Source organism: Diabrotica virgifera, chromosome 1 (genome assembly GCF_917563875.1).
Source record: "Diabrotica virgifera virgifera chromosome 1, PGI_DIABVI_V3a".
NCBI classification, from domain to species: domain Eukaryota; kingdom Metazoa; phylum Arthropoda; class Insecta; order Coleoptera; family Chrysomelidae; genus Diabrotica; species Diabrotica virgifera.
In genome coordinates, this window is record NC_065443.1 from 292372983 (window position 1) to 292395079 (window position 22097).

A 22097-nucleotide genomic window follows, 5' to 3' on the forward strand; every position below is an offset into this window, starting at 1 on the left:
ATTTGTTTTTTAAATATTTTATTGTTTTATTTAATTGTAATGTACTTGTTATTAAATTACTTTAAAATAAATATTGTGTGACTTCGTGTATTCGTTTTTTAAAATTCACCCGAAATAATAAGAAATATCAGATGATTCCATATAAGTTTTGGTGTGTGTATTTTGCCACAATCTTATCCTAAGACAGCCTTGGGGCATTTTTAATAAAATACCCTCGATTTCATCATCGACGTCAGGAATCAATTAAGCATTTGAGATCTGGAACTTTCCTATATAAGGAAAAGCAGCTGATTGGGAAAATGAATGACGTTACCTTGTGCTATGACCAAAATTTCATCTTAGAAACGGAAATAGAACGTCTTCGCAGGCGTTCCTCATAATCTTAACGGAAAATTAAGGAAACTACCCCATTTCCGCCGAGTGAAAATGTTCATCTTTATGAGACTTTTCTTTAAAGAGTTTCTTTTTATAGCTTTATAGAACGGGAAAGGTGTATTTGTTTAATAAAAGAAGTTGATGATATCGTTAAGTTAAATTTCAATTTCATTCCATCTTGACGTTGCTCTGGTTCAAAATCTATTATCAGACCAGGGCACGTAGGAAAAAATAAATCGATTTTTAAACACTGTGGCTGAACACAAATATGTTGTTTTTAGAACTCTTTAACGACGTATTAGTATAAGATAATATTTATGGATTACCGTCTATGGCCGATATGGCCAACCAAAAAAAAAAGATGTATTTGGTGATATCTCTAGTGACTTTCTTGGGTGTAAATCGGTTTTTTTAGTTTACTCCTCTTGGTTTAAAAACAAAGCTTAGTATAAATAAATTAAAAATAAATGTAAATAAACTAAAACAAAAACTATATACCTACACTAAGTGGTTAAAGTCATTAATAAGTTATGTAAAAACGTTAAATAATTACACTGGAAGCATTGACACGTTACATTAAACGATTGCGTAAAGGAATACAATTTGAATGATAACAGTTGCAGCGGTCTGGGGAAGCCAGTTTTAAAGGAAAAAGGTTAATTATTGTTGCTCCTGGTAATGAGAATGGATTCGTATTTGAGGTGGAAATTCCAATCTAAATCCGGTGATTATCATGATGATATGAAAATATGCACTTGGAAAATTACCAGGGTTACGGATAATCTTCTAATAAATTGACTTCTAAATAGAGTTATAGTATTAAACAATGTACTACACTACAATAAACATGAGGATGAACACCCAAATTTTATATCTAAAGATATCTCCTTCTTATGCAATTATGGCTTAGGAAAAGAAATATAGCCTCTTCTTCTTGTGCCACTCCTATCGGAGATTGGAAATCATCAAGGCTATCCCGACCTTGTTTACAGCAGACCTAAAAAGTTCATTAGTGGTGCAGCCAAACCACTCTCTCAAATTCCGCAACCATAACATTCTTCTACGGCCTGGATTCCGTTTTCCTTCTATTTTTCTTTGCATTATATTTTCATGTACCTAATGCGTATTTATGTCCTCTCATCTAGTGATCAAATATTCGAATTTAGATTTAGAAATATAGCATACAATGATAAAATGCTTCGTCTAGAGTTGATTCTTTCTGGGGCAGTTCACTTATTTAAGTTTTTGATTAAAAATAATTTGCAAAAGAATATTTCTGAAAGAATTTTAATTGTTTAAGTTGTTCATTATACATTGTTACGATGCTAATGACAACCGCAGAAGCAGAACAATGTTTCCCTGCATAGAAACGTTTCAAAACTTTCCTTAGAAGGACTATGGACTAGGATCGACTAACTGCATTCGCAATGTTGTCAATTGAAAAAAAAATATTCAAGAAATTCCAAATTTTAATGAATTGGTTATTAAAGAATTTATCTAAAAAAAACAGGCCACTTGACTTTCAATTCAAAACTTGCTTAAAATTTGAGTAAAATTTCAAAACTAATTATAATAAGCTAATAAAATACATTATTTATTTTATTGTACTTTCTTAATAAGGTCCTTTGATTTTTACAATTTGACTACACTCAAAAAATGTTTGTATACGGAAATGGAGAGGTCTTAAGGGAGGCCCACGCCCAAGTAGCACAATAAAAACATTTTAGTTTTATTTAAAGTTTATAAAGGTTTTATTGTGGTAAATAAGAAGATAATGGTTTTAAAGTTACCTTGTAGATATACTGCCAGAATTTTAAAACTGTTAAGCATTTGTCACTAGTTTTAAACTATCTAATAAGAGTATCAAATAAGACTAATTATTCTTAATAGATAATTATTTGTCTTATTGTAGTTTTAAAATGGTTTATTTTCAGGTCACTTTAAAACTAATCAGTTTTATGAAGAACTTCCGGACTGTTTGGTTTTATTAGATTCTAGTTTGTTACCTTTTAGTTTTATTGCAGTTTTAAAGATTCTCCTAATATGACCAATAAAACCTATTATTAAAACTACTTGATCTCAAGACTATTATCTATGTCAGTAAAACATATGCCTTAAAACTATTTTTTTAGTTTTCTTTAAAGTTGCTTTCTTAAAAGCAATTAGTAGGCTATATTAAAACCAAACGCTCTTAAGTGAATCAATTTGGTTATCGTAAAGACTAAACTATGGTTCTTGTTAGAAACAATAAAACTCAACTCATCCCCCCTTCTTTCATGTCCAAAATGGTCGGCCATTTGTTTAAGAGCGAAACAGTGGTATAGTGTGTTGTAAAAAGTTTAAGTAAAGTTAGTATGGAAGAAATAAGTCGCAAGTACTTAAAATATAAACGGACTGGTCATTTTAAAAGAAAAATACAACACACACAGCACTACTACGCCTCGATTTTAGGTTAGATTCACATTAAAACCGAGTGGCATTATTGGCAGCAGCATTAAAACTAAACGGTTTTAATTCCAAGGCAACCTAGCTTTTATGTAGGATATTATGCTCTTGAAAAGGTATAAAATAAAACCACTTGATCTTAACAATTCTATGTCGATACACCAAATAGTTCTATTTGGATTTCGGCCATATTGCTCTCTGGAGATGCTGAAAGCCATGATAGATTATAATAGGTATAAGGCTTATATAAAAATTATAAATAAACGACTTAAAGACATAAATTCGATTTATTTTAACATTAAAACATTAAAATTGTAGATAAAATTATTTTTCTTTCAAATTAATATTTTTCGGATTTAAATTTTTTTATTATTTTTATTTTTTAACCGCCAAAAGTCAGAAATTTTAGGGTGCGTGAGTTATTTAGACCTATTTTTGTTAACATTATCAATAAAGTTGGGTGCGCAAGTGTTTTTCTACCTTGACAGTCCGAAATAACCAAGTACTTTTTATTATTTTATGGTTACAAATACGTATCTACCTATCATAACACATATAAAAATTTGTTGGCCTATGTAGAGTATATGGGTTTAAAGAATCATTTAATATGGTAAATTGCAGTGGCGGCTCGTGACATCTGCTATAGGGTGTGCTGCATGAACCACGGCCAATATAAAATAATAGAAATAGAATAACATACGAAAACAAAAACAATAAAATTAGCTTTAATACTAATTAATAGTAACTAATAACGACATGCTATAAAAATCTGATTAACTTACATTTATTGCATTTTTCTAAATTGGAAATTAATACGCCGGTCCTTTTTTGTCGCAAACTTTTCGATTACTTTATCGTTAAAGTTCGGTATTGAAGCGATGAACTTTTTTTCTATCGAGAGTGTGGAAAGGGCTGTTAATCTGTCTTCGCGCATTGAATTTCTTAAAAATGTTTTGATCCGTTTTAAAGTTGAAAAACTACGTTCAGCTTCTGCTGTGGTCACAGCAGCACGGCACAGATGCACGGCACAGATGCAACGGTCACGAATAACTGTCGTGAATTGCAGCTCGCAAACACATTTCCGAGGCCGTTAATCAGCCGATTGCCGAAGCACATCGGCTAAGATCGCCGTTTGCCTAATAAATGCATTTTACCGCTGCCAGTGTTTCGGTTGTTATCGACGCGGCTTCACTGGAGCAGCAAATACGTAAAAAGATTGCTTCACTGGAGCACCAAATACGTAAAAAAATTATACGGTTTCACTAGAGGAGTAAATACGTAAAAAAAATAATATTAATCATCGTTGTTGGTGAATTATTATTAACAGTTGATGTTTAATATGATAATATGGCAGATTTGAAATAAAACTATATTAATTATTCTTTAATAATTAAGATTTGCTATGGTTGTTTGGTAGTTCTGCAGCTCAGCAGCACATAAAGAAAAGCCGCCACTGGTAAATTGTCTTTAAAAGTCTACATTTAAGAAACCTTTTTAAGTTTGCTATAAAACTGCCTGCACTTAAAGTGTCTTTTAACATGGTTTTAAAAGCATTTTCACAGCAGCTTTAAAACCAGTTGCTTAAGAAAACAAAGTTTTAAGAAGGTTTTTATTTCTGGTTTTATTGACCTCTTTCAGAGTGGGCCCTTTTATGCTGAAAGCGGTTTTATTGCAACTTTAAGGTTTACTTAAAACCAAATGGTTTTAATGTTAGTTTTATGCTACAGTTTTAAAGCATCCTTAAAAGACTTAATAAACCCGTACGGTGCTACTTGGGCGGTGTTATCTGCTTTTATATCTTAAAATATGTGCACCCCAATACTTTACACTAGGCGCCTTCACTGATTCTAAGTGTAGAAACATAGTGGAGCATCGCACCTAGCCAGGCACATTGCTACGCACATCGTATCCTGAAAAACAAATATAATTTTGTTCTTCAAAACATAGCGAGGTGCCCGGTGAGGTGCGATGCTCCGTGATATAATCTGCTATTTCTTCTTCTTCTTTTTGTATAGACATGACTCTGTCTGTTTTTCAATGTGCCTCTAGAAAGTTGTCGTTCCATCGTTTTCGTGGTATTCCCACTGATCGTCTTATTGGGGAACCGTCTCTCGCTGTCCTGACTACCCTATTTGTTGTCATTCGGCTTATGTGGTCATTCCATTCTATTCTTCTGTTTCTTACCCAGTTAATAATGTTATCCACCTTGCATCTCCGTCGTATATCTGTACTTCTAGCTCTGTCCCATAGAGTCTTACGATCGATTTTTCAAAGGGATTTCATCTCAGCTGTTTCGAGCAATATTTTTGTCCTCTCTGTGTCGGGTCGTGTTTCTGCCGCGTATCTCATTATTGGTCTGGTGACTGTTTTGTAAATTCTATCTTTCATTTCTTTTCCGATATTTTTATTTCTCCATATTGTGTCATTCAGGCAACCTGAGGCTCTGCGTTTGCTCTATTCACTTGATCTTCCACTTCTGTTTCGAGCCTTCCGTAGCTAGATAGTGTGATGCCTAGGTATTTAAACTCCATCACTTGTTCTATTATCTGACATTCCAGCTCCAATTTACATCTTATTGGATCTGCTGTTATAACCATGCATGTTGTCTTTTTTTGGGGAAATTTACATGTTAAATTTTCTAGCAGTTATATTAAATTGGTGCAGCATATGTTGTAAATCATCTTCACTTTGAGAGATTAGTATTGCATCGTCTGCATAGCAGATTATTTTAAGTTGTTTTTCTCCCATTTGGTATCCTTTTTTAGTTCCTACTTTTTTTTTATTATTTCGTCCATGTACAGATTGAACAATAAAGGACTCAAAGAATCCCCCTGTCATATCTCATTGCCGGCTTCAATAGGGAACTTGCATATATTTTTAAATATTAAAATAATATTAAAAAATATAAGGTAACATGATCTTAAAACGCATGCATGCAAAAAAATAAAATATTTTTAACTCATACGCTAATTACGCAGCTTTGAAAATGCTATAAAATTCAAATTTCTTCAGAGACGCGTAAACAGGTCTGACGTCACGACCCACTGTCTAGCTGCCATCGACAACAAAACCGCTAGGATATTTCGAAAATATTATTTACAAATTCATTCACATTCACTTAAAACTCTTATGTAGAAGTCGATTGTAATATAAATAAAAGTTCAAAAGAAATAAAGGTTGTTTTGAGGATTGTATTAACTCCATTTAATCGTATTTAATTGTAAATTCCAAGGTATTATTTGTGTTCTTGTAGGTATAGTTCATAATCAATAATCAGTTTATTAATTTCAAACTGAAATTGATCAGGTGTTAAAACAAATAAGTAAGCATTATTAATAAGCATTTTTATATTGTTTATAATAATAGGTTTTAGTTGCTCTTACTTTTATTACAAAAAGTATAATAGATATTTATTTTTAAGTTTTTTGTTTCTTCTTTGTTATGAATCTAAAATATTTATAAATGATAGGTTTTAGTTTTGTTTATTACAAAATATTACGACTAAAATAAATGTATTCGAAAATTTAATTATAATAAGGGACAAACGTTTTGGATTGAAAAAGTTGTGTTGGTAGAAAATCGAGACCGAGAGCCAAAATCTAATCTATCAACCAAATAACCAATGCAAAAGTACAGTATGTAGGTAGTTGCAAATGTTTCTATTTAAAAAATAAGTGTTTTTTTTTCGTAGCAGATACATACTTTGAAAGTAATTTAAAATTTACTTATAAATATTTGGATAGAATATGACGCATGTCTTATTGACAGTTTGATTAGTATAGCACAAGACTTTTGGAATGTAAATATTTTCCCCCATCTATTTGGTTCTGCTAATTATTAAAAATAAATGGAATAAAACTTTGATAAAATAAAGTTTTATCCATAAAATATTTTTATTTCTTTATGTGAGAATGAAATTCAAATTTTAAACTAAATTTATGCCTATTCATATATTTTATTAAAACATCCTTTCTTGTTATACGTAATTTTTTAGTAGTATGTATGTACTTACATAACTTTATAATGTAATTTGGCATTTGAGATACATAAGTTGTAAAATAAAAATGTATTTCCGTAAACTAAAAACAATATTATAAATAAATGATCTTTAAAATTTCAAATATTGTCTTCAGAGTGCACGTCTGGCACTAGCCAAACGAGAACACTGGCAAACATCATGGTTGGTGACGTCAGACCCCAGCTCGCGCTTTTGAAGTTGTTTGAAATGGTAAATTTGGGAGCGCAACTATTATCAGCTATTGTATGTAAACTATTAATTATTAAGACGTAATATTTTAAACATAATATTTTTAAACATAAATTAACAATTTTATGCAAAAATATTTTTATGTGCAAGTTCCCTATTGGGTCAGTTAGTTCATATTCCACTTTTACTTTTATTGTGTTAAGTCTGTTATTTAAATGCATAAATTGTTTCTTCGGCGATGTGCGATGCTCCACTATGTTTCTAACCCTAAAGCACTTCGAAAAATGTTCCGCAACGCAATTTGAATTTGACTGTATTTCCCAACATGATCGTTTATTCATATGTTTTGTGGTTTGTTTCAGGTATGAGCGCTGAAGACGAATGGTACAACAAAAGCCTATCAGCCCTGCGGATGAACTCCACCCATCATCCCAACCTAGCTGCACCCATGTTGCAGTATCAGACGTAATAGATAAATTTTTCGGACAAGCTATTTAAGCAGTGAACGTTCCATGGTTTTGTACAACGTATTTTAGTTAATATTTCTTTGTACAAATTACGAATATGGGGAGAAAATAACTGTTTGGTTCCATTCCTGTTTGCAATGGAATTCCACTTAACTATTCATATTGAGCCATGTTTTAAAATTATGTATTTCTAAAAATTATACATCAAAGGATATATGTATAGACTGTGCGAAGAAAAAATTAGCCGTATACAGTTTGGTTTTCGGAATGCAGTGGGTACAAGAGAGGCTCTCTTAGTATACAAGTGCTATTTTAACGACGATTTCCGACGCTATCAAAATCAAACTTGGGGTCTGTCAGGGATATATACTATCACCACTGCTGTTCAACATATACTCTGAGAAAATCTTTCAAGAAGCAGTGGATCATGTTGAAGGCAGAATTCGAATTAACGGGGAATGTATAAATTACATAAGATATACAGAGGACACGGTGGTATGCAATGAGAGTTCTTAAGCTCTCCTTCTTCTTCAAGTGCCGTCTCCTAATCGGAGGTTGGATATCATCATCACTATCTTTACTCTATCCACCGCTGCTCTAAAGAGTTCTATAGAACTGCATCTAAACCAGTCCCTTAAATTCTTTAACCATGACACTCTCCTTCTTCCTATACTCCTTCCGCCTCTTATCTTTCCCTGTATTATCAGTCTTAGCATTTCATATCGCGGTCCCCTCATTACGTGTCCCAGATATTGTAACTTTCTTATTTTTATTGTGTTTATTATTTCGCATTCTTTACCCATTTCTCGCAGTACTTCCGTGTTCGTCTTCCTCTGTGTCCATGCTATTCTAAGCATTCTTCTGTAACACCACATTTCAAATGACTGTAGCTTATTTATGTGTTCTTGCTTTAATGTCCAGCTTTCAAGTCCATATTGTAGTATCGAGAACACGTAGCATCTCAAAGCTCTTGCTCTCAGTTCTAAGCTAAGGTCTTTGTTGCAGAGAACTGTTTTTATTTTTACAAACGCATTTCTTGCTATTTCTATCCTGGTCCTTATTTCTGTTGTTTGATCATTTTTCTCTGAAATCCAGGTTCCTAGGTATTTGTATTTATCAACCCTTTCTATCGGTACATTTCCCAAATGTATGCTTGTTTGTATGTTTGTTTTCTTAGTTATTATCATGTATTTGGTCTTTTTTATATTCATTTTTAGTCCATATTCTTTACAGAAATTGTTTGTTTTGTTCAGTAGTAGTTGGAGTTGTTCAGCAGAGCTTGCTATAATCACGGTGTCATCTGCATATCTTATGTTGTTGAGCTCTCCAGGAGTTAATAAACAGAATCACAGAAGTAAATCACAGATATGAATTTTCACTAAACATTAAGAAAACAAAAAGTTCTTCAAGGGGTAAATTTTTGACCTGTAAAAAGTTCACCGAACCTACTACAGGACATAGGCGTAACCAGGGGTGGTTTTGGGGGTTATAACCCCCCCATTGGGATCTACTTTGATACGCTTAACACCATTATTAGTATAGTATAGTTGATCCAAAAGATGGCATAACCCAGACATCCAAAGTGAAAGTTATCCTTCAACACCAAATTGTTCTATATGGTCCACACAATGTCCAGAAAAAAGTCACACCATTTTGAGCGTCGGGTTTGGGGGGGAGAGGGGGAGAAATCGGTAAATTCGTAGTTTTTTAAGTTTTTCGCCAATACAGTAGACGCCCTCTTAACCAACCATGACGGGACCTGCCCATAGGTCGGATAATCAAAAAGGCGGTTAAACCGAAAATCTTTAAAACCACCCTCAGAAAGACATTACATATGTAACTCTATTAAAAATATATATTTTATGATCTATAAACAAAAAAGTAGTATGTACATATAGTCCGTCCGCTATAACTTTTCCAATGGGTCACGATTCATTTTCAAACAAATTAAGTCAAAGCATAAAGTGAAACGAACGTCGATGTGTATATACATATGTAATTAACAATATTACTCACAAGACAAATTATGAAACTTATATGACCTCTAATCTAAAAATAGTATCATCCAAAAAGGAGTAGGGTCGGTCGGTTAAGCCGACGGTCGGTTAAAGGGAGGTCGGTTAAGAGGGCGTCTACTGTATTTCTAAAACTATGCGGTTTAGCACGAACAACCTTCTATACAAAATTGTTCTACATTCAATTTGAAATAAAAAAGGTCCTATGCATAATCTTTCTAAAATGAATGGTTCCAAAGTTACGGAGGTAGTATAGTATAACTGGTCCAAAAAAAGGCCTAACCCAAACATCCAAAGTAGAAGTTTTCCTCCAACACCAAAATGTTCTATATGGTCCACATATTGTTCAGTAAAAAGTTACACCATTTTGAGCGTTAGGTTTGGGAGGGAGATGGGAGAGAAGCCGGTAAATTAGTAGTTTTTTTTAAGTTTTTCGTCAATATTTCTAAAACTATGCTTTAGTGTAAACAATGTTATATACAAAAATGTTCTACACGAAATTTAAAATGAAAAGTATTCTATACATAATTGTTATAAAATCAACGGTTCCAGAGTTACGGAGGGTGAAAAGTCCAGGTTTTCGATACTTTTTATATTTTTTGGGCAATATTTATGATATAACTATACCAAAAACCCAGACATCCAAAGTGAAAGTTATCCTCCAACACCACATTGTTCTATATGGTCCACATAATGTTCAGAAAAAAGTCACACCATTTTGAGCGTCGGGTTTGGGGGGGAGAGGGGGGAGAAATCGGTGAATATAAAAAGTATCGAAAACCTCCAATTTTCACCCTCCGTAACTCTGGAACCGTTGATTTTATGACAATTATGTATCGAACCTTTTTTGTTTTAAATTTTATGTAGAACATTTTTCTATAGAACATTCCTTACGCTAAAGCATACTAACTGCTACTAATTTATAATTACTAATTTACCGAATTCTCCCCCATCTCCCCCCCCCCCAAACCGGACGCTCAAAATGGTGTAACTTTTTACTGAACAATATGTGGACCATATAGAACAATTTGGTGTTGAAGGAAAACTTTTACTTTGGATGTCTGGGTTAGGCCTTTTTTTGAACCAATTATACTATACTACGTCCGTAACTTTGGAACCGTTTATTTTAGAAGGGTTATGCATAGGGCCTTTTTTATTTAAAATTTAATGTAGAACAATTTTGTGTAGAAGGTTGTTTATGCTAAACCGCTTAGTTTTAGAAATGTTGACGAAAAACCTAAAACACTACGAATTTTCAGATTTCTCCCCCTCTCCCCCCAAACCCGACGCTCAAAATGGTGTGACTTTTTTCTGAACATTATGTGGACCATATAGAACAATTTGGTGTTGGAGGATAACTTTCACTTTGGATGTCTGGGTTTGGTTCTAACTATACCATACTATATGTGTTGTTGACCAATCAAGCCATTTTGAAGTTGTAAGTAGTTGTAACCCTCACCCTTAGGATCATCCTGGTTACGCCGTTGCTACAGGAAACATGAAGGATTGGTTTATCGAGGACCATAAAACTAAAAAAGATGGCCGAAAACAGGACGGGTCAAAGTTACGGGAATATATTATTCCTCTAGACCAGAGGTGGCCAAACTGTGGCTCGTGAGCCACATGTTTGAAGAATATTTTGTTGCTCTCTTAAATGTACCTGAATTACATTTAATTTTTGTGTTTCAAAATTTCTTATTAGTGACAACAAATATAAAAGACTAAGTGTAACATCAGGACTTGGACAAGGAGACCCCTTATCACCGTTGCTATTCAATTTGGCCTTAGAATATGTAATAAGTAAAATATCATCTGAGCTGACATGGGATTTGCATATCGAGGATCAAAACTATTGTTGGCCTTTGATGGTGATCTAAGTGCATTCGCTCATTCCACAAGAGACGTATAGGAGAAGTGTTTTCACAACTCGAGGAAAAAGCAGGTAGCCTGGGCATTCGAATAAATAAAAAGAAGGCGAGATATATGCTAGTAACCAAAAATCCAAGACCACGAGTTAGGAAGAACATAACTATTAATGACGACAACATCGAAGTAGTAAAAGAGTTTAAATATCTAGGGGCGGTAATCACAGATGACAACCACAGAAAACAGGTCTCAGCAAGGATAGCTGCGTGGAATTGAGCATTACACTCCCTATCATCATTAGAAAGATCCAAGCTGCTAAAAAGACAATAAATCAAGACTGTACATGCCAATTATTCACCCAATTGTTACATATGGAAGTGAAACAGGCTACATTAGCGGGCAATAAATAAACTTTTGGTATTTGAAAGGAAAGTTCTCAGAATGATATTTGGCCCTCAAAAAGATGAATTGACAGGAGAGTGGAGAAGACGCCGCAACGCTGAATTGGTACTGAAAACATCGTCAGACATATATAAAAGCTAAGATAATATGGACAGGTCATGTGGTAAGATCAGAATAAGACAGAGTGTTAAAGACACTGTTTTTTGAGAGACGGAAAATCAGGTGGCCGTCCCAAAAAAAGATGGAAGGAGGATGAAAATTCGAATTATCTTGAATTAATAAAAGCTGCTTGTAGAATTATTTGCGTATTTGAAACAACGATGTGAACCATTTTATTTCACTTTAAAATTCGTGAAATCCAAACACTGAGAAAAAATTGCAATAATTATTTTTATAATTTTTAAATAAGTATTTAATTTCGTGGTTCGCGAAAAATTTCAAATTTTGAAAAATGGCTCAGACTATCAAGGATCTTGGCCACCACTGCTCTAGACACTAGACTAAATATTTCCTTTTAGAACCCATATTATTTTGCTATGTCATTCATATTAGAAAATTTACAAATGTCTGGCCAAATTATCGTCCTTTAGAAACCAAACTTTAGCAGTGAAAGGCAGCCAAACAGTTTAGTCACTCCAGCGATCTTAGGCAAAGTGGTAAAGAAGTGAGGTAGTTGCTCAGTTACTCATTCTACTACCCCTTTTATTTATAAATCTCGCAATAAAGTACGAACATGCTGTGAATCTAGAAGTACCTACCTTCGGTACCTTGACTTTAAGTACTATTTATTTATAATTTATGTAAAAACGGTGTATAGAGTCAATTGTTTTTGTTAGGTTTTAAAATATACACTTGGAGAGTAGACCCGGAAAGATAGAAGTTTCTTAAAATTATCATTTTTTGATACAAAGTTGACGTGCAATGTGAATTGATTCAAAAGGAAAAATAAGGTAGAATTGACACTCATAATCACTGATCAAACGTACAAAGTGTCAAAGAAATTGACCGATAATAACATGTGCTATGAAATCAGAAAATAAAAATGCTATGCTTCTTTTCATGAGCATTTTTCAGTGCGTGACAAATGATAGAAAAAAAGGTAAGTCCGTGATAATATACATTTATAACATTTATTTTAACATGACATTTTAGTTAAATCTGACAGTTGTCACATTTTATTTGCAATTTGGCATAAAAACAAATCAATTGTGTTTATTGCATTTATAAAATGATATTTTCTTTGATTTGTATCGTCTTATAAATTGTACAGATTATATTCGTAGATATATTATATAATTCGTAAATTTTTTTTCGATTATAGCGCCATCTATCGACAACTAGAATAAATGTTATAAATGTCTGTAATCACAGACGTGCTTTTTTCTGTCACATACAATTTAATGCGTTAGAAAGAAATCGAAAAACTGCGACGCACTGAAAGATGTCTATGAGGAAAAGAATATTTACATTTTATTATTATTATTAAACTATACCATATAACACAGCGCTGTTCTTAATTTTCTCAGGAATATAATTACCTAACTTTTTTTGAAATATCAGCTCTCTTATAAGAATAACAAATAAACCATGTGTGATAATTATATGATTATATTCTTTTTCTCATGATCATCTTTCAATGCGTCACAGTTTTTCGATTTCTCTCTAACGCATTAAATTGTATGTGACAGAAAAAAGGCACGTCTGTGAATACTTTGGTAATTATTCTAGTTCGGTGATTATTCTAGTTGTCGATAGATGGCGCCATAATCAAAAAAGAATTATTTATTAAATAACATAATAATATTATCAATATAATCTGTACAATTTATAAGACTATACAAATGAAAGAAAATACCATTTTATAAATGCAATAGACACAATTGATTTGGTTTTATTCCAAATTGAAAATAAAATTTGACGACTGTCAGATTTAACTAAAATGTCACGTTAGAATAAATGTCATAAATGTGTGTTATCACGGACTTACCTTTTTTTCTATAATTTGTGACGCACTGAAAAATGTTCATGAAAAAGAGAATATCAATGTTTTATTTATGTTTCTTCTTCTTTACGCATCATAACCGCCTTTGCCTGTCTGGCTGTTATTCCATTAGGCCTTTTTTGCGGCCTTCTCCTCCATTGTCTTACATTCATAGCTTTCAAGTCGTCTTCCACGTCATCCAACAATCCAACCATCTCGTTTTGGGTCTTCCTTTTTTCATATTCCTATCAGCTTACATTTTAATATTTTCTTTGTTGACTTATATGGCCGTATCTTTCTCTCGAAGGTCTTGAGTTGCACTTCATCTCTTTTTGCCATTACCCAGGTCTCACAACCCTAAGTTACTACGGGTCTAATTAATATTTCGTAGATGGTAATTTTGGTCCTTTTATCAATCTAACACGTTCGATATCATCAATCTTTTATTAGCATAGTATGTATGATTCCCAAATCTGAAAGCAAGCTGAAGAACAAGCTGGTTTTCGTGCGGGACGTTCAACGGTAGACAATCTCTTCACTTTAAAAATAGCACTAGGAAAAAGAATACAGAGAAATCAAGAAACCCACTTCGCTCTTATCTACCTAGAAAAAGCCTATGATAGTGTCCCCATAATAGAACTATGGAAGTCAATGAAAGACATCGGTATCGATGGAAAACTCATACAAGCAACTAAAATGTTATATGAGACCACTATACATTATATTTTGCGGACGACCAAGTTGTTATAGCGCAAGATCAAGATGACCTAAGCTATATGATACGGAAGCTAAATGAACATTAATAACAGGCAGAATTAGTAATAAATATGGATAAGTCAGTATACTTCATAGTGGGAAACGAAGACATTGAAAACCTACCATTGGAACAAGGACATATTGTTGGTGTGAAACAATGCAAATATTTGGGAGCTATATTTTTAACAAACGAGGAAATAGTGAAGATGAAAGACAACATAGGATCAATAAAGGTAGAAGCATCACTAGATCCCCCAATTCAATTTTATGGGACAAAGATATCAGGAAGGAAACAAAGAAAAGAATATATGAAAGTATAATGAAGCGTGCTACAATCTACGGTGCAGATGTTTGGGACATCAGTGCAAGAAATAAAAAAAGCTACTTAGTACAGAAATGGACTTTTTGAGGAGAAGTTGTCAGGTTTCGAGATTAGAACATGTAAGAGATGAAACAATTAGAGAACATATGAAGGTGGAAAAAACTATAATAGACGATATTGAAAAGAAACAGCTGACATGGTTCGGTCACGTTAAAAGAATGAGTGAGACTCGCTGGCCGAGAAAAATATTAGAGTGGGTCCCACCGGAGAGAAGAAAAAGGGGACGACCACGGAGAAGCTGGAGGGACAATATTCAGGAGGCAATGAATTCGAGGCAATTAGATGAAGATATGTGTTACGATAGAAAAAATTGGAAGTTGGGCATGGAGAGGCGGCGACAGCCGTAGAAATCCATTATATACAGGGTTTCCCGAAAAGATTCGTCATAAATTATACCACAGATTCTGGGCTCAAAAATAGGTTGATCCGAATAGGGGTCAGAAATAGGAACCTCACTTACCTATATACAATAGTGCACACAAAAAAAGTTACAACCCTTTGAAGTTACAAAATTAAAATCGATCTTTTTTTCATATATCGAAAACTCTTAGAGATTTTTTATTGAAAATGGACATGTGGCATTCTTATGGCAGCATCATCTTAAAAAAAATTAAAGTGAAATTTGTGCACCCCATAAAAATGTTATGGGGCTTTTGTTCCTTTAAACCCCCCCCCCAAACTTTTGTCTACGTTCCAATTAAATTATTATTGTGGCACTATTAGTTAAACACCATGTTTTTAAAACTTTTTTGCCTCTTAGTACTTTTTCGATAAGGCAGTGTTTATCAACATTTTTTGAATATTTGTCAAATCCACCACATATTTGTATATGGTTAAGTACGATTATATTATAGACCTGTTAATAATCTGAAAATTTATTTTTACATTTTTAGGTATATTTTGAAAAAGATGCCACATCTCGATAAAAGGCGACTTGTCAAAAAAAGACTAAGAGGCAAAAAAGTTTTAAAAATACAATGTTTAACTAATAGTACCACAATAATAGTTTAATTGGAACGTACACAAACATTTGGGGGTTTAAAGGAACAAAACCCCCATAAAATTTTTATGTAAATATATTAAAAAAGAAGTGCATCTCGATAAAAACTGGCTTATCGAAAAAATACTTAGAGGCAGAAAAGTTTTAAAAACGTTGTGTTTAACTAATGGTACTACAATAATGAATTAATTGGAACGTACACAAAAGTTTGGGGGGTTTAGGGGAACAAGACCCCCATAAAATTTTTATGGGGTGGACAAACTTCACTATAATTTTGTTTTAAGGTGTTCCTGCCGTATGAATGAAACATGTCCATTTTCAATAAAAATCTCTAATAGTTACCGAAATATTTAAAAAAAATCGATTTTCATTTTGTAAGTTCAAAGGGCTGTAACTCTTTTTATGAGCACATTTGTACTAAGGTAAGTTAGGTTCAATCGAACTATTTTTGACCCCAGAATGTGTGGTATAATTTATGACCAATCTTTTCGGGACACCCTGTACACAGGGTGAGTTTTTAGTGCGGGATCGGTCGATAACTCCATTATGGTATAAAATATCGAGAAAAGTTATTTAAAAAAAATGTAGGCAATGATACTCTCCACGCTTGGAAAATATGTCCATTTCTACAGGGTGATCAGTAACTGCGTGGTATATCAAACATATAATTTTTTAAATGGAACACCCTATATATTTTTTCATATTTATATTCCCCTCGTAATTCTTGTTCATATAATATATGATTTTGCATTACTATACAGAGTATTTAACAAGTTATGACCATTTTTATTTCGAAATCACTATGAGATTAACACCCTGTATATAAAGAAGTAATTCGTAGACAATAATTTGTTTTATGTAATAAGATAAACAATATATTGTAGTTTTTAAATTAAGTCCATTTCACATCATTGACGAATATTTGTATACAGGGTGAACTACAAAACCAAATTACGTTTTTCTCTATTTTTTTAAATGGATCACCCTATATTTTATTTTTCAAAGTTATTGTATTTAATATACTCTTTCATTTTTATATAGCATTACCTATATCTAAACTGATTACTTTCCGAGATATTTTTAGTTTTCTTCAAATTTCGGGAATACATTCAATTTTTCTAGTAGAAATAAGTTAGTATTGAGTGATAATTAAACAAAATTATTTTTATTAGATAAATAACTAACACAAAATATAAACCATAGCAATATGCAGTGAATATACCAATAAATGTGATATTAAGAAATTATCATATTTCCCTAATATACAAGAATCGTAAAATTCCTACAAAAAAAAACTTTGTATTGTATATAATATTATAACAAGATAATTTTTATTCAATATATAACTTACATGAAACATAAATCAAAACAATATACAACTGATGTAACAGTTTTTAGATTGGTATATCAACAGCATTCTAAGCCAAGAATTTTTTAGTAGGCATTCATTTTTATAAGCACTTTTAAACTACAAAATAAAATTTCGATTTTCTCAATTTTGTTTTTAATAGATCACGCTATATTTTATTTTTTTTGAAATATTGTATTTATGATACTCTTTCATTTTTATATAGCATCTCCTATACCTAAACTTATTAGTTTCTGAGATATTTTTAGTTTTCTTTATTTGCCGGGAATACATTCAATTAATCATATAAATATAAATAACTTAACAAATAAGTATTATGTAATAATATAACAAATATTTTCATTCAATGAATAACTAACAAAAAAATAATAAACCATAACAAAATTTAATGATTGTACCAATTAATGTGATGTTAAGGATATTAGTCTAAAGTAAATGTTGAAAATAACCACTTTCAACGTCTATGCAATTTTGTAACCGATATTCAAATGACCGAGCCACATTTCTAACATTTTTGTAAGTCAATATTATTAAAAGCTTCTTTTAATCTATTTTTCATATCATCAAGCGTTGTTGGATGCTTCTGGTATACAAGGTTTTTTATATAGCCCCACTTGAAAGAAATCAATTTTGGAAGAACTGGAGCACCGTGCGTCGTATAAAAACCTCAACCGTCAAAAAATGTGGACCAATCGTATATATAATCTCTAACAATATCACCTTAAACATTTATAGATCACCTAGTTTGAGTGTTAACAAAGTAGGGATTTCTTGATGCATATTAATGAAATTTAATATGAAAATTATATTATTAATAACTGCGGGTCACAATCTGCTATTAGGAATGTGTTACTAAAAACTTCTTGGCTTAGAATGCTGTTGATATAATAATCTAAGAACTATTAAATTAGTTGTATATTGTTTTGATTTATGTTTTGTGTGAGTTGTTTATTAAATAAAAATAATCTTGTAATTTTATTATACACAAGATACCTATATTTTTTTGTAGGAATTGTAGATTCTTGTATATTAGGGAAATATGATAATTCCTTAATATCACATTTATTGATACATTCATTCCATATTGCTATGGTTTATATTTTGTGTTAGTTATTTATTGAATAAAAATAATTTTGTTTAATTATCATTCAATACCAACTTATTTCTACTAGAAAAATTGAATGTATTCCCGAAAGCTGAAGAAAACTAAAAATATCTCCGAAAGTAATAAGTTTAGATATAGGGAATGCTATATAAAAATAAAAGAGTATAATAAATATAATATTTTTGAAAAATAAAATATAGGGTGATCCATTTAAAAAAATAGAGAAAATCGTAATTTGGTTTTGTAGTTCACCCTGTATACAAACATTCGTCAATGATTTCAATTGGACTTAATTTAAAAACTACAGTATATTGCTTATCTTACTACATAAAACAAATTATTGTCTATGAATTACTTCTTTATATACAGGGTGTTAATTTCATAGGGATTTCGAAATAAAAATGGTCATAACTTGTTAAATACTCTGTATAGTAATGCAAAACCCTATATTATATGAACAAGAATTATGAGGAGAATATAAATATGAAAAAATATATAGGGTGTCCCATTTAAAAAATTATATGTTTGATATACCACGCTGTTATTGATCACCCTGTAGAAATGGACATATTTTCCAAGCGTGGAGAATATCATTACCTACATTGTTTCTAAATAACTTTTTTCGATATTCTATACCGTAATGGAATTATCGACCTATCCCGCACTAAAAACTCACCCTGTATGTATGATTCCCACTGGAAATGCGTGCATTGATTTTGCTACTTACGAAATACTTTTGATTGATCTCTGTGCCCAAATATGTGAAGGCATCTACAAGTTCGATAGTGTAGTTGTCCATTGTGATATCATTTTCTGGCATTCCTCTTATCTCCTTTCTTATATATTATCTGTATAAGGCGAACTGCCCATTTTTCCCGTATTTGCTTCTTGGACCATATTAATATTATTAGATAATGAATTCTTTCCCAGACTTCGGATACCACATGTTTTAATGATTCTACCGAAATTCTGTCTTAGTTTAGTTTCTTTCTTATCTGAACCACTTCTTCATAACTCGGATTTTCAATGTGCTGCTCCGCCCTATAATACATATCTCGCTTTGTTCATTTTCATTGTCTGCGTTTAGGTTTTCTTCAGTATTCTTTTCATCTCTTTATAATTTTTTACTTCGCAACTTGTCATTGCGTATCGTCATTTTTGCACTAAATGACTGTGTGCTTTCTTTTATTCTTTTATATAATTTTCTGCTTTCGTGTGTCTTGTTATGATTTAGGATTTCTTGTACTTGTTTTGGCACCTAGGTCTGAAAAACTGTTATTCTCGAGTTACAGCCTTCTGAAGTTCTTAAATTCAGGTACTCGGTTTACGTTAAGTGCACTAATTCACGTTCAAGTGAATGAAAGTATCTATTATTGAAAGAAGAGAGACTCATTTTCTTCATGCGTATTGGCGTGTTGCATGCGAATTCGTGGTTAAAAATAGATGCATCGTATTTTAGTCTTCAGAAAACCTCCGAAAAGTACTCAGAAAACTGAAGAACTGTGATAGAAAATGTGCTGCTAGAGTGATATAACAATTATCATGTTTTCACGAATGCTCCACACTTATCCAATAACAGCATAGTAGCAGTTCCACCTTATCTTTAGGAAATTACTGAACAGTGGCGGATTTAGGGGGGAATAGGTGAATTCCCCCGTAACACGGTCCAGAATTAAAGAAAAAATTGTTGAAACATAAAATATATAATAGATAACATGAAACTTACTACAGACAGACAAAATCAACCCAATTAACTCGACAGTTAGGAAAATTAAGGGAACTTATTGCACATCTATGTCTTGTAGTTTGGGTTTATCTATTTTATGTATTCTAGGGTTAGTGTTTTATTGGAAGTCACCCCCTCTCCCAAGGCGAATGTTCCGCCACTGCTACTGAAGCGCCTTCAAAAAATTGAGGAACAACCACAATAAGTGCTACTAGAGCAGAACAAGACATCTCACGTTTTCACGCATGCAGAATAGAATGCCTCTAAAAATCATTAGATATGCCGATGAAGCAGTAGTTTTTGCAAATAGCTTAGATGATTTGCAAAAAATAATCTCCAGCATATTTTCTATCGCAGTTCTTCAGTTTTCTGAGGACTATTCGGAGGTTATCTGAAGACTAAAATATGATGCATCTATTGTTGACCACGAATTCATATGCAACACGCAAATATGCATGAAGAAAATGAGTCTGTCTTCATTAAGTAATAGAAATTTTCATTCACCTGACCGTGAATTAGTGCACTTAAAGTAAACCGAATACCTGAATTTAAGAACTTCAGAGGGCTGTAGTTCGAGAATCATAGTTTTTCAGACCTAGGTGCCATGGACTTTTTTAATCTACTCACTGAGAACTATCATTGACCAACGTTTCGTTAAATTTGACCGGGACCACTTTTCCATAAGGAGTGTTCCGTGGTCCTTTCCCTGCTATTTCTGGCGTTTCTTTGAAATTGGAGGAAGAAGAAAACGAGAATAAACGAGAAGTTGGATCTGTGGGATAGATAAAGAAATAAGAGACATATACGTGAAAGATACCTAAGGATGATAGATTCAAAAAAATAAAATGGAAAATAAGCCTAAATATGATAACTATTCAACAAATAAAATATTTTGTAATTTAAATCGTTAGGTATAAATAGAGAATGATTTTTTTCAAAAATACTTACTGTGTTACAACTTTCTGGTCAATCAATATTTCTTTTACATATTTTGTTTTGCTTTTGATTTTCTTATAACGAAATCTTGAATAAATTAAATCCTTTGAAGTCTATGAACTAATAAACATTCGAAATACACTTTCTCCAGTGTATATTTAAATAGTTTTTTCATTTTTAACCAAATCTATTATTCTTTTAAAGTCTACCAAACTTCATGTACATAGTACTTTTAAATTATTACTCGTAAAATAAACCTAAAAATCTTGTTTTGTAAATAGATTTGTGAATGTTATCTACCCTTAAATACAGTGAACACCGACTAAAAACAATGTTATTAAACATATAAATTATTTGCCATTTCTGATTGGTTATTCTTCTATTTGCCATTATTCTTCACCAAATACCTACACTGAATAGTAATGGACACATAATACATTCCTGCTTAAATCTTCTCCTGAATTCAATTTCTGAACTGGGTTCGTTATCTATTACAATTTGCACTCCTAGATTCCAGTAAAGATTCTTAAGTCCCTTTTGTCTATGTTTTTTGTCTTTAGAATTTGAACTAATTTTTCATGTCTTACTTTGTCAAATGCTTTTTCAAAATCAACGTAACAAACTCGCACATCCATATTCCTATTCATGCATATTCGAGCTATGACATTAAAAGCTAAAAACTGACTATCCTCTATCCTATAATTTGTCAACATGAATTTATTGGTAATGATATTGTTCTGTATTCACTGCAGTCTTTAGCGACTGCATTTTTAGAAAAAGCGCAAAGGTGGGTAGTTACCATTATTTCTGTATATTATGTACGGTTTTGTATATCGTGTTAAACAAGTCTACTTACTATAATGTCTAAGGTTTCATCATTGATGTATTCAGTCTATCTCTTTAAATTTCAACAATAGTTTTTCATTTGTATCTTTCAGTATTCTCGGTTTTCTTTTTCTATTGTTGTATTAATTCTTAATATTTTGTGTGTGAGTGAAAACTATCCTGTACTTTTCTGGTATTCCTCTATATCTGCGCATTGTTCTTTTAACCGTTCTTCTTTCG

At 32.1% G+C, this 22097-nt stretch overlaps 1 protein-coding gene across 1 annotated transcript in view; it reads left to right on the forward strand.

Moving 5' to 3' along the window:
- LOC114328956 (homeobox protein unc-42) overlaps positions 1 to 7675 on the forward strand; it is a 110376-nt gene extending 102701 nt beyond the window's left edge. The window contains exon 5 of the mRNA XM_028277950.2: positions 7390 to 7675. Coding sequence (XP_028133751.1) covers positions 7390 to 7496 — 107 coding nt within the window. The 3' untranslated portion in view covers positions 7497 to 7675. The remainder of the gene's footprint in view (positions 1 to 7389) is intronic.
- Positions 7676 to 22097: the final 14422 nt, after the last annotated feature.